The 14,060-nt window shown below is 37.0% G+C and overlaps 1 protein-coding gene across 3 annotated transcripts; it reads right to left on the bottom strand.

Annotated features, from left to right (window-relative positions):
- Positions 1 to 315: 315 nt before the first annotated feature.
- On the bottom strand, positions 316 to 3,061 carry LOC141044991 (putative serine/threonine-protein kinase PBL22). Of its 3 annotated transcripts, none has more exons than XM_073531662.2 (7): positions 2,843 to 3,061; positions 2,396 to 2,593; positions 2,127 to 2,238; positions 1,828 to 1,899; positions 1,466 to 1,634; positions 1,120 to 1,270; positions 316 to 937 (listed from the first exon to the last, which is right to left on the bottom strand). In XM_073531662.2, the coding sequence occupies exons 4-7, from the start codon at positions 1,847 to 1,849 to the stop codon at positions 890 to 892; spliced, it is 390 nt and encodes a 129-aa protein (XP_073387763.1). In that variant the 5' UTR covers positions 1,850 to 1,899; positions 2,127 to 2,238; positions 2,396 to 2,593; positions 2,843 to 3,061; the 3' UTR covers positions 316 to 889. The 3 variants fall into 3 exon arrangements, with proteins under 3 accessions (XP_073387763.1, XP_073387764.1, XP_073387765.1); XM_073531663.2 differs by having other exon boundaries at positions 2,127 to 2,211; XM_073531664.2 differs by having other exon boundaries at positions 2,127 to 2,198.
- Between the last annotated feature and the right edge of the window lie 10,999 nt (positions 3,062 to 14,060).

Here is a 14,060-nt window from a genome sequence, read left to right as displayed (position 1 = left end):
AGAGAATTTGAAAGATTTACCAGTGAACTAAGCAGGAAAAATCTAGCCAAAAACTATTCTATAGTTAAAGATGTCTGATAAGATGAAAGAAGAAAATGATCATCTATAACAAGGACATGTAGATCTAAATATGATGTTGTAGAATACAAAAAATATACCAGCCTTGGCAATCTAAAAATTATATTGTTAACACTGTTTTAAAGGAAAACAAACAACAAATGTAATATCCAAAGATGGAGCTACTCGATCAAAAAAATACTTGAGTTAATACATGCCAACTTATGTGGTCCTCTAGCAATTGCACCTTTATCATGGACAAAATACTTTCTTCTCTTTATTAATGACTATTCTAGAAAAACTTGAATTTATTTTCTCAAAATGAAGAAACAAACCTTTTAAAAGATTATCCGATGGGAGAACACTAATTCTTATCGCATTTTATATTGATGACCTCCTTCTGGTAAGTTGCACTGAGAACACGACCAAGCTAAGTAGTCAACAAGATCGAAAGTTGCACAGAAAACCTCACCAGAGAAGAAAACAAGATCTGAAGTTAAACCTCTTCTACGTTGGCTCACTATCTATAGGTACTAGATCTGTCCCTTCACTGTCGAAACTATTTTGATCTATTATCTACCCCAGTCTGTCAAGGATGTCAACAAGCTGCATTCCACTTTTCTAGGGTTGGAAGAAAAAATGAATCATCTGACTCTTATTTCACTGAGCTCAAGCACAGCATCAGTGGAATTTTCTTTCTCAAAACGACTTCCACCTCCACTTGACGATTCCATGAAAGAGGACTCGCCTTCCTCCTTTACAGTCCTAAGGTCACTCCTGCGACCGGCAAACAACCTGATGGTCTCCAAGAGTTTCTCCTCATTTCCTGGCTTCAGCGCCACAACCTCTGCCTCATACCCTGCCGATGCAGATCCCATACCTACGAACCCACCGAGACAATAAGCCATATGCTGATCCCTACATGCCCAATCTGCTCAAACATCCTGTGAATGACTAGGATTCATTTCACCTACGAAAATAAACTCCATCTTGGACCAAAGCGATCACCCTCAATTGACGCTAGTGATACCAAACATGTGAAAAAAAGAGCGAAATCCTCACCCATTTGGACAGATACAATTCGCCAGGAGGATAAGAATCGTCAATGTTTCTTCTTCCACTCACGATCTCTAAACACAGCACTCCAAAGCTGTAAACGTCCACCTTGTAACTCAATCGACCACACGACGCATAATCTGGTGCCAAGTATCCCCTGTGGACATATTCAACCCACTTCTACTTCAGAAGTAGGGCACAAACATGGATCTTCACAACTTCCAGTAACTACTGAGCCGGAACTTCACAACTTGAACTAAAATACTTCACAACTAGTCGATTAAGTTGCATGAATTACTGGACTAAAAAACTCGAATCTCTAATTTCAGATGTTAGAAATTCGGATTCTTACAGTTCGAAAAGCTCCGTCATGTTTTCAAACGCTTGTGCTGGGACCGGCCCCTCAAAACGATTTCTACCGAGTCTTAATGTTTGGAGGTACTCCATCTGACTAATTTGAGAAATCGGGAAGGACCCCGTAATCAGGGAATTCACCCTCCAACGCATTGTCGTGAACATCCCTGGGAATTAAGAGCAGTCAAACAACTTTCAGTGTTTGCATCAGCAACATGCAATTACTGTATCATATCTGAATCAAAACAACATCTCACATATAAATTGCATAATGGCATCTAACTCAAATGCAGTGGCAAACTTTGGATGCATAATTTGGTCGCGAGTGACGAGAACTGCACATCTGAATTCGAGTCTTACAAAATGCTAAGACTAGTTTCATTCAATGTCCGTGGAAGAGTTCCAGTGAGATTTGGATTTTCTGTCAACTCCCTGCATCACAGGATCCACCTATTAGTGTCGTCTTCCGTAAAGAGGATGCTGAAAATGTGAATTTCCTGAACCAACACTGAACATTTCACAGTCCGATGTCAATTGATACCTTGCTTTTAAGTGCTGATCTGTCGGATAATTTCAATTTTCATAAACCAAGTTAACACTGAATCATGAATTCTTATCAGCAGGTAATAGCAAAAATCAAGGACATTTCGGAGACTCACATTGTATACAGCGTGGAAATGTTTCCAATTGTTGGTGGTATAGAGCCTACAAGTGATGCACTTTGGAGAGTCCTGTTTGTTGTGGCTATGAAACCCTTGAAAAATCAGAAAACTAATGGATGCGACACGATGAATCAGAAGCAGTTGTACATATGAAGCGGTCTACAAGGCTGGCAGCACGTCCACCCCCCAGTTGTCCAGGAGCAAAATTCGATTCCAGCATGAGCAACAATTTGGAAACAGAATAAATTAAAGTAGTTAACACTCACACGCCTATAATGTGGGCATCGCAATCCTGATGCGTGGCATTTGATGTACAGTTGATGAAGTTGAGACACTGCATCCCACGACAATTGCGATGGTCTGGGTCGAAGCACGGATACGGGGATTTCTTGTCACACCCAGCCAAGGTAGTCTCAAGGTGGGGGTTTGATTTCATGCCTTGAGTTGGTCATACATTGCGTCCACTGCAAGTTAACCCAGACAATAGTTCATTTGTTACTAGTCCGTGTAGGAACAGAGTCCTCTTTATTCACACCGGTCTCTTCGAAAAAATGGAGTTTCGTCAGACTCTTACAAGTACTAGCATTTTCGCAACCGACGTCCAACTGTACAGCCAAGTCAATCAAGTGCTGCCTCGGTACTCAATTGTCCCTAAATTTTTGCCTGGCCAATTATGTAACCACACATTCACATGATGGAGTGGTACTGCTTACCTTGTTCCGGATTTAAAAATTATTTCTTTATTCTGTCCGTTGCAGATGGGCTATGTGCCCAACAAGACGATGAGAGGTGCAACGAAGCAATATTGGTGGACAAGAGAATACTTCCCGACGCCCAGTTTGAGACCCATGGTGTCTCCCGCTTAGATGCACTCTGCTCACAGTGTGAATCTGCTCTGATTACGGTGTCGACAGAGAAAGCACAACAACGTGATGAAACGAGACAGACAGCTCTTGTCCAATGCTTTGCGCACTTTATATCGATTGCCTCTACCGATTTCTGAGGTGAGCTGAATGTGGTCTCGCACATTCACACTGTCGGTGAGGACCACCAGCTCTTCAACATTGTCAATGCTTGATAAACGAGACATAATTTTTTTTTTATTACAGATGTTAGTTGTCGGTGGATGGCGTTCATCCATCTGCTTACCATTCCGCCATGGGACCTGGAAGGTCCTGCTTGGACCGCAATTGGGCAGCCCGATCCCCGATAAAACCTCGTGTCGGCTGCGGCGGGGTCATCCTGTCTCGCAGTAGGATCATGAACTTATTTAGTGGTGTTTAGGCTTAATCTTATTTTCTATAAAAACACATAATTTAGTTTCTTTAAATTGGAAATAGAAACGATTTATTAAGATGAGGAATGAGAAACACGCCTATTCAAAATGAAATTTTCAAATCCTGTTTGAAAAATTTGTATGAAACATATATTTAGAATTCCCAAACAATAAATAGTAGTTCAGGATAGTACAAAGTGATTTTAGTTTAGAGTTTGTAATAATAATAATTATTTCTAAATATCAATTTATATTTAAATGTAAGTCAAAGTACCAATAAATGTAAATCTTAATCATACATTGAGTTGGTTCAAATATTGTTGCTTTTTGAATCAAATTCTCCTGCATGTAGAAGTATTTTATATAAATAATATTTTTCTTTTTGGCCCCGCTCGAGGATGCACTGGGCAGGGAGCGTGGTGGCGGGGGCGAGTCTCAGGATCAACAGATTTTGTTAATTTTTTTGTCTATTCATTGGTTCGATTATAGGTTCGTTCGTTCGGTTGTGGCCTCACATGCCCTGCTTGGCGAGAGAGAGTAAGAGAGATGAACTCATACTGTGCTCATCTTCCTCCACCACCACCTGTAACAGATCTCTTCTAGTTGTCACTTGGTTTCACCCTGAAACACAGCCAACAGAAAATCCCGTTAGTGCTAGCCCCATGAACTGGTCCCTGTTTCCGGATATTGTCACCACAGTCTCGTCCATATATAATTCCAGACTTACGACACTAACAAACTTAACTCCATTGACCATTGGAGTTCTCATGACTCCTCCGGATCACCCGGGACTCGACAGAGACTCCGAAGACTTTCCCGCACACTGCACGCTACCCTTGCATCGTGTGGTCCCTTGGTGTGAGGGAGGTGGCCCACCCAACCGCTCCTTTGCTACCTCGCCATGGCTTTCTCATGGACTTGGGGATCGCCGAGGCTCCAAACCTTTTGACTCACAAGTGCAAGGGTCTGATCCTTTAGATCCTTACATCCTCCTCCACTTTGGACAGTCAATGTCCTCATTGACATATGAGGTACATTTGTTTTTTTTGTTTTTCCATTCTTAAAGAATATTTATAATGGATGTCTTGCACTTACATCCGTTTTCTATTTTTTTTTCCTAAGTAGCTTGATGGCTCCTTAACTACTTAGCCTCCATTTACACTTCTAGTCATTCAGAAGGTTGTAGGGGTAGATGAGGATTTACTAATTCCTTATTGAGATGAGACGCTACCCTCTTCTCGCGTTTCTTGTGCAATTTCCTTTTGCCTTCAACTTTCTTAAGTTTTATCAATTCTATGAATTTTGAAAGTTCACATCTCTCAATGTGAATAATAGGGATGTTATTCCCCACTTAGACTTAGCCGCGGCCGTGGAACTCCTTAATTAGGATCCGCCTTATCCTAATACTCTTCCCTATCATATGGAAGTGATTTGCTATCACTCAATGTGAAACCCATTTAGAAAAGGCCAACCGTTTAGGCCTAGTTGCTCAAAGTCTTGTATCCGCTTCAAACAAGCTTCTTAAGATTTCCCTCTACAAAGTCCCCTCGGGCAGGAATCCTTTCAAAATCTTTTATTTCTTGAAAACTTCCACCATCTTCTTTTCTAAGATTTTTTTTTTCTTTTTCTTTTTTTTTTTCTTTTACAAGTCACATAAGTTGTGATCCTCCTCTACTTTGGAAGTCACATAAGTCATAAAAAAATAGAAAACGGATGTAAGTTTTCTCAATTCTATGAATTTTGAAAGTTCACATCTCCCAATGTGAATAATAGGGATGTTATTCCCCACTTAGACTTAGCCGCGGCTGTGGAACCCCTTAATTAGGATCCGCCTCACCCTAATACCCTTCCCTACCATATGGAAGTGACATGCTATCACTCAATATGAAACCCATTTAGAAAAGGCCAACCGTTTAGGCCTAGTTGCTCAAAGTCTTGTATCCACCTCAAACAAGCTTCTTAAGATTTCCCTCTATGAAGTCTCCTCGGGTTGGAATCCTTTCAAAATCTTTTATTTCTTGAAAACTTCTACCATTTTCTTTTTCAAGTTTTTTTTTTTTTTTTTTTTTTTTTACAAGTCACATAAGTTGTGATCCTCCTCCACTTTGGAGTGAAGATGCCCTCATCTTCTTGATCACCTTTTCTATTAATCTCTCTCAAATTATCAATCAACTAACCAACCTATCCTTTAGTGGTTTTTGATCTGCTTCCTTGTAGTCTTGGATCTTTGAAAGTATACAAGTATATAAGGATATCCTTTGAAAGTATACAAGTATCTTTGAAAGTATACAAGTATACAAGGATATCCTTTGAAAGTATACAAGTATTGAACTCCTCTAACATCCATCCATTTCTTATCAAGTATCATTTCTACTTGTCCCATGGTTTGATCCCATATTTCTTCTTCAAGTGGAATTCTTGCCTTCTCTTTGTGGAAGCCTTTTCCATCCTCCACAAATTTTTTGAGAACACTTACATGGAAAACTGAATGCCACTTCAATCTTTTAGGTATGTCTAATATATAGACATTCTTGAATAGCACTCTTTCAATCTCATAAGGACCTGCCTATTTCTGGGTCCATTTGGGAGTAATGTGTGTTAGGCAAGTGAGGTTGCTTGTATTCAACCAAACTTTATTTAATTTTTCAAATTGCACATCCCTTCTATACCTATATGCTTGTTTCTTATATCTTCTTTTGGCCAATTTCTGTCTAGCTTTAGCGGTTTGTAATATGGCTTTTCTTTTTGCCACCTACTTAGCTCCTTTAATTGAATAAAAATCCGAAACTATTTCATCACTCTGTCTCACTCCTACCAAATCTATAGGTCGAAGTGTATTAAAACCATGAGCTACTTGGAATGGTGTATTTCCTAACGACACATTCTGAGTTGTATTATAACTAAACTCAGCTGTAGGCATCCATTTGACCCAATTCTTATCATCACTTGCCACATAGTGCCTTAGATACATTGAGAGAATTCCATTGAGTCTCTCAATTTGGCCACCCCTTTGTAGATGCTAAGTAGTAGTTAATATTATCTTAGAACCTAGCTTCTTTATAATATGCTATCAAAATTGAGATGTGAATTTTACATCTCTATCACTCACAATTGAGGTTGGCACTTTATACAAAGAGATCCAATTATCAAAGAATATATTTGCTATTAATTCTGGGGTAGTTTCCATTGCCTCCTTTGAATCCTTCGAAAACATAGTCATTGATACAAACCTAGCAATTTTGCTGAATCTATCAATAACTACCATTATGGAGTTAACTTCACCACATTTTGGTAAGCTAGTTATGAAGTCCATTGAAATATCTCTATAAAGTAGAGATAGAATAGGTAATGGTTCTAAGAGTCCATTCTTTGCTTGAATAGAGTGTTTATTCTTTTGACAAACTAAACAGCTCTTCACATATTGGTCCACTTCTTTTACAGAGGGCCAATAGTAGGATTTTGTTACTTCTTTACATGTGACTTTCCTACCTCTATGTCTACCACATGAAGAATCATGTATTTCATACATTAGTTTTCTTCTCCATTTATCTTCTAGTACATAGAGTCTACTTTGCTTAAACCAAATTAATCCATTTCTTATAAAAAAGACTCCCATAAGTCTCTTTTTTTTCTTTGTAGTTTTAGTTTGAGCAAAGGCTTTTTTAATTTCAAATGCATCCTTAACTTGCTCATAATCTTTCTTAATATCCTTTATAAAGACGGAATCATCATTATTCACTATAGTCTTTAATGTCATTGAGTCATGGAGTTTTTTTCCCATAAATTCCTCTCTCCTACTTAATACATCAGACACTAAGTTGTCTTTGTTCGGTTTATGAATTAGTTCAATATCCATTGACACTATCACATCATACCACCACAATTCTTTAGGTGAGGCTTGGACTTTGGAAGTAAAATACTTTAAAAAAATGTTGTCAGTGTATACTTTGGTTCTTCTACTTTTCAAGTAGTGTCTCCAAGCTTTCAAACAATATACCACTACAAACAATTCTTTCTCATGTGTTGGCCATCTTAGTTGGCTTCCACTCAACTTCTTACTTTCAAAAGCCACCAATCTCTTTTCTTGCATTAAGACTCCTCCTATCGCAAAATCACTTACATTGGTATGGATTTCAAACTCCATATCAAACTTAAGATAGAACAAGACATGACTTGATACTAAGGCATCTTTGATTTCTTGAAAAGATGCATTACAATTATCATTCCATTGAATAATGTTGTTATCTTTTTTCAAGAGACTAGTAAGAGGGCTAGAAATTTTGGAGAAGTTCCTTATAAACTTCTTATAATAATTTGCTAGTTCTAAAAAGGACCTCACTCCTTTTTAAGTTTTTGGTACTTCCTAATTTCTTATTGCTTCAATCTTCTTTGGATCTGATTTTATTCCCTCTCCATTGATGATATACCTAAGAAACTCCAATTCTCCTAAAAAAAACATGTTTTTTTTTTTAAGTTAGCATACAATTGATTGTCTCTTAGTTTCTACAAAACTATCTTGAGGTGTAGTCTATGGTCTTCTTCACTTTTAGAAAAAACCAGAATATCATCAATGTACACCACTACAAACTCATCACTTTTCTTATGAAATATTGAATTCATTAAAGTAGTAAAGGTAGCAGGTGCATTATACAACCCAAAAAGCATTACTACAAACTCATAGGGACCATATCTGGTTCTACAAGTAGTTTTTTCAATGTCTTTTTGAGCGATCCTTATTTGATAATACCCACTTTTACGATCAATCTTACTAAAATGTTTACTATCACTTAATCTATCCAATAAGTCATCGACTCTCAGAAGTGGATAGTTGTTTTTTATAGTCATCTTATTTAAGACTCTATAATCAATGCACATCCTCATTTTTCCATCTTTTTTACTTACAAAGAGGATTGGAGCTCCAAATGGAGATTTGCTTGGTTTTATATATCCATTTTCAAGCATCTCATTAAGCTATGCTTTGAATTCACTCAACTCCCTTTGATTTAACTGATAAGGTGCTTTACTTGGAGATTGTGACCGTGGTACCAAATCTATCTTATGATCCACCATCCTACTTAGTGGAAGTTGTTTTGGAAGTTCCATTATCAAAACATCTCTATATTCATACATAAGATCAGTAACTAAGTTTGTACAATGAGAATTTATTTCTATCAACTCATTATTATTAAAAAAAGAAATACTTTTTATATCATCAATTGAATCAACATCAAAACTTTTTAAGTGGAAGAGAACTGTTCCCCTTCTAATTCTCTCTAAGATACTATAGAAATCCTAGATTGATAGAACATGAGAAAGTTTGTAAATGGTAAGTCTACTACTTTTTTATTTTCTCTAACCATGACTATTCTTATTTTGGAATTCCATCTAAGTTTAATTCCATAGAAGTTCAACAAAGTATTTCCTATAACTACATCTATTCCACTAAAGTCACAGATTAAGAAGTCTTCTTGAAACCTATGGTTTGGACAATTAAACTTCACATCCTTTACAACTCAGTTGGTCACTTCCTCGCCTTCTGTAAAAGAAATTTTTACCCTCTTGGTTTCTTCTTGAATCAATTTGGGCCTTTGGACATAAGTTGGATTCATAAACAAGTTGATTGCTCCTATGTCAATCAACATGGAGGTTTTACAATTCCCAGCTTTAGTATTGAGATAGATGAGTTTCTTGTGTAAAGTAATTGAAGTGAGTTTTCCTTGAAAACCTCTTTTTTTAATCAAAATCTTTTTACTAAGACTCATAACTTGAAGACAATGTACTTCAAGAGTCTTATTTGATAAAGAAGTGTTAGGAAGTTCACTTACTTTTTTAGGCACTTCTTCATTCTTACAGTCATTTGCATAATGTACTTTTTGTTGATACTAGAAATAAGTTACATTAGACGAACTTACTTTTGTCTTTTTAGTGCCACTTCCTTGTCTCTCTTTGATCTTAAGTTTCTCAACTTAAGAAGGACCTTCTTCAAATTTTTTCTTGAGAAAAGATGATTTCTTACTTCCATAGAAGAGCCTAGTTCCCCTTTAAAAATTAGCCTTTCATTCCTATGTTTTGAACATAGTGTTTTGTTCATAATGACCCGCATCTTGTTCTTCCAATTCAAGTTGAGAAGCTAGGACAAAGGCATTAGTAATATTGATAGGTATGGTTTTCCTTTCCCAATATTTCTTTCTTGTTGCAACATTCAATCCATTATAAAAGAAAAGCAATAAACACTTATGATAGTCTACTTGAGAATATGTTAGTTGGTTTTGGAACTCACCAACATATTTAAGAAGTGAGGCCTTTCCTCCTTCTTGCCTTAGCTTGAGAAGTTGCAATCCTTCAATGAAGTTTTGCTACTTACTATCAAACCTTCCTATCAGTTCCTCACAAACCTCAATCCAAGTCGTTTCTTTGGCATAGTTAGGATTTGTTTTGATTTTCCCATCAAATCAATCCAAATCATTTCCTTCAAGTAATGCAGATAAGGTCCTTATCTTATCTACATCACTTTCAATATCATTGGCTAAGTGCCAATGTTTGATTTTCTTAAGAAACCTTCTTATTGTTCTTTTGTACTTTGTGCCTTTACACTTTTTTGGTTGATTTGTTTTGGCTCTATGAGAACTTAACTTACCCTTTTGACCTTCAAGCAAGGCCTCCCTTCTCACATTCTCTTTCATTAAAGAGTCTATTAGAAGTTGGTTTATTTCCATCTTCTTTTCAAACTCCTTGTTCTTCACTTCCATCAATCTCACAACTATTTTCTCAACTTCATCAAGGCAGACAACACTTTGTCTCTCTACTCTTGATTCTTCTATTGAATCTTTGGAGGTTTTGGAAGAAGTAGGCCTCTGTGATCTAGGATTCCTTTCTTCTTTATCACTTTCTTCTTCATCACTTTGAGGTTCCTGAATTTCTTGCAAGGTTTGTTGAAACTTCTCTTGCTCTCCTTGAGCTTCCTCTTCACTTTCCATCACTTGGATAGGAGAAAGTTCTTCTTCAAGCAAAGGTTTCTTTTTCATCAACCTCCTTTTTGGTTTGGTTACTTCTTGACCCACTTATACTTCAATCTCAAGGATCTCATCCTTATCTAATCGTTGAAAGGCAGTTTTGGTAGTTTTTTTCTCTATCTTTTACTAATGCTCCTCTGTTTTAGTCCAACAATTGGTTCCACAAATTTTCCTCCAAACTACTTTTCAATTCCGATCTAAAATAGGCTCTGATACTACATGTAATGGATTTCTTCTAGTTATCATTTGGTTTCACCTTGAGACACAGCCAACAAAAAATCTCGTTAGTGCTAGCCCCGTGAACTGGTCCCTATTTCCGGATACTGTCACCATAGTCCAGTCCCTATAATTCCAGACTTAAGACGCTAACAAACTCAACTCCGGTGGCTGTCAGAGTTCTCGTGACTCCTCCAAATCACCCGAGACTTGACAAGGACTCCAAAGACTTTCTCACACACCGCACATTGTCCTTGCATCGTATGGCCCCTTAGTGTGAGGGAGGTGGCCCGTCCAACCGCTCCTTTACTACCTCGCCATGGCTTTCCGCTGGGCTTGGGGATTGTTGGGGCTCCAAATCTTTTGACTCACAAGTGCAAGCATCTGATCATTTAGACCCTTATACCACCTCGCACATGAGTTTTTTTTTCTCTTCTACTTCTTCATTTTTTATCCCTTTCTTCCTCCCTACCTTATCTCTCTATCTTCACTTGATCCCTCTGGCTCTTTCTTTCTCTCTATTCCCTCATCTCTCTCTCTCTCTCTCTCTCTCTCTCTCTCTCTCTCTCTCTCTCTCTCTCTCTCTTTCTTTCTCTCTCTCTCTCTCTCCCTCTCTCTTTCACTCCATATGTGTGTGTGGATTCTATGCTCATTTTGGTACTACCCACCTCAGCAATGCCTTACTTTTCATTTTTTTTCTCTTTCTATTTCGAGTTTGTCATGATGTGTAGCAATTTTCAGACCTTGAGGAGTCAAGAAGAGATTAGACTAGTGTCATTGGACATCTACAGTTCCAGTGGATTACAAATTTGGATCATATGAGTGATAGGTTTATAAATTTGGATGGTTGAAGGAGGGGAGAAGGAACTAGGCGGACTTGTGAGGTTTTGAAAACGGTGCGAGTCATGATGGGTGCCGCTTGTGAAGGCGAAGCAATTTCGTTTTGAGTTGCATAGTTGGCTGGAGGAGCTGAGAAGCTTATCCGAAGTAATTGGGTGTTGTTGAGTAAGTTTGCAAATTTTCTAGTTTAATGCTTGTTTTGGCCTCTTGGACTTATTCATTAGACTTTAAACCAAGGTTTTGGTATACTCTTTATTTGAAAATTGGTTTTTCATATATATATATATATATATATATATATATATTTTTTTTTATAGTGTCAATATTTTTGACGTACTATTGCATCATATATTGTGGTTGGATTGTGTCCCTTGTGTCATTGTATGCCTATTCGTTTTGGATGAATTCCAATCATAGTCATAGTTTTCCTAATCTTTAGAAGAGATAGTTGTTTTGCCACTATTAATTCGGATGCTTGAAAAGTTATTATGTTGGGACATTAGGACAAAGATTTGCGATTATAAAAATTGAACACTAATGGGAGGGCTGTTGATCATAAAGTGATAACAATCAGTATTTACGGTCAATCTCATGCAAAATAGAAAACTATGATTAGGTATTTAAAAATAAATGTCAATACTGTAATTATAGAATGAAAGTCTTTATTGATTTTATATTACTTGAGTATTAAAACCACCACCTTTCTTAGGTTTATCAAAAATTTTATATTACTTGAGTATTAAAACCACCACCTTCCTCAAGTCTATTGAAAACTAGGCTTGTCAGTATTTTTTTGACTCATTAAAATACTGCCCATGTTACAATACCGTACTCAAAATATGACCACTTATTTATAAATGATAGTTAGCAAACTATCAAAGAAAAGAACTCGATAAAAAAATAATTCAGACAAGTGAGCCTTCACTCAAAGAAAGATAACAAAATATAAATAAACAAGTATGTATATTGAAAGAAAAATTGGAATGGCTATTGCCAAAGACTAAAAAATATGAAGACTCTTCAACTTAGACTAGAAACAAGAAAGAAGTTGACAAGAGTGAAGAAGGCTTCACTCTTGTCTCTATATATACTATCTAACTAGGCGCTACGTGGTGACGTTCTATAGGACCTCCAATATGTGTTGACTTTGTAGGACACATGCCTTGACTTACAAGGCAAATTTTTCTACGTGTGGGCCACATTGTTAGCTTAGTCTTCAAGCTAACAACATGTGTGGCATATCGCCAACTTGTTGACCACGTTTCTAATCCAAAAAATCAATTAAAGACACCTATAAAGTCAAAGCAGCATCTATAAAGCTTCTAAGAAGCTTTCATACCAAATACTATAGAATTATCTTTCTTTTATCTACTTTTACTTACTTCTACTTATTTATATATGTAGTTATTGGCTTACTTGAGTATGTCCGTGACATTAACCTACCTTCTAGGAACAAGTTCCAGGAGGAGTAGTCATCATATGTTGAGAAAATCTATGATGTGATGAATTATATTCGCAACATACTCTGATCTTTATTCTCTTTGAAGATGATTGATAGGGCCTCTCAACCATTAGTAGTGTCTCATACCAAGGCAGGAAGACCATCCAATAATTTGATCATTGTTGAGGCCTTCATAACTTCTTTCAAATAGAATATTTAGAACACCATTAGGAATTGTTCCTACTTCTAGTAAAATCACCAAACATCGGGAGTCCCTTCCCAAGTCGTGATACCAAACACGTTGTATCTCGCCATCTATTCGAGGAAGAATATGTCCTTCTTGAAGATCTTTATCTTGATTGCATCGTCTTGAAGATTGTAACAATCATAATGTCTTTTCTGATAGGTCAGCAAATGAAGGCTCTTGAGTCAAATCCACTCGTTCTTGGTTCTCCATCACCTGAGCGTCACAACTACAAAGAAGCTACAAACAAGGATTGAAAGTAGAATGTTTGCTTGCCCAGATTTTGTTTCTTTTATAAAAAAGGTTTTCATCTTGATTTTGATGGATTTCGTCGATGAAAAGCCTCCATCACCTTTGTTCCATTTGCAAGATTCTTAACTGGCTCCCAAATGCATTCACTAATATTACATCCGTGCCAATGGACAAGATATTTTAATTTATTTTGGCGCTGCTTTAAATCTAAGACTTCTTCTACTTCAAACTTTTCATTATTGTCCACTTCTATAGGAGGAGGTAGAGCTTGTCGTCTTCTTGGTATGTCCACTGTCTTATATGGTTCAAGAAGAGATACGTGGAATACTAGATGGATTTTTATTGACTCCGGTAGATGTAAACGATATGCAATTAGATTGATTTGTGCAGAAATAGAAAATGGTCCAAGCCTTTGATAGTCCAACTTGTCACAAGGACGAGTAGTCTTGATATTGCGATGAAGTAGCCATACCTTATCACCCAAGTAGAATGGTAGTTGATCCTTACGATACACATCCACATTGATCTTTTGTTGTTCTTGAGCTTCTTTTAACTGCGCCTTCATCATTGCATATAGCTTTGACAAATGAATCGCCAAATCTTTCACAACAGGATTATCAACTTTTAAAAAGTTAAAAGTATTAAGTCG

The sequence above is a fragment of the Physcomitrium patens genome, chromosome 26 (genome assembly GCF_059467195.1).
Source record: "Physcomitrium patens ecotype Gransden chromosome 26, ASM5946719v1, whole genome shotgun sequence".
NCBI lineage: Eukaryota > Viridiplantae > Streptophyta > Bryopsida > Funariales > Funariaceae > Physcomitrium > Physcomitrium patens.
The sequence above is the reverse complement of the archived record's forward strand: the minus strand, read 5'-3'. Positions and strand labels throughout refer to the sequence as shown.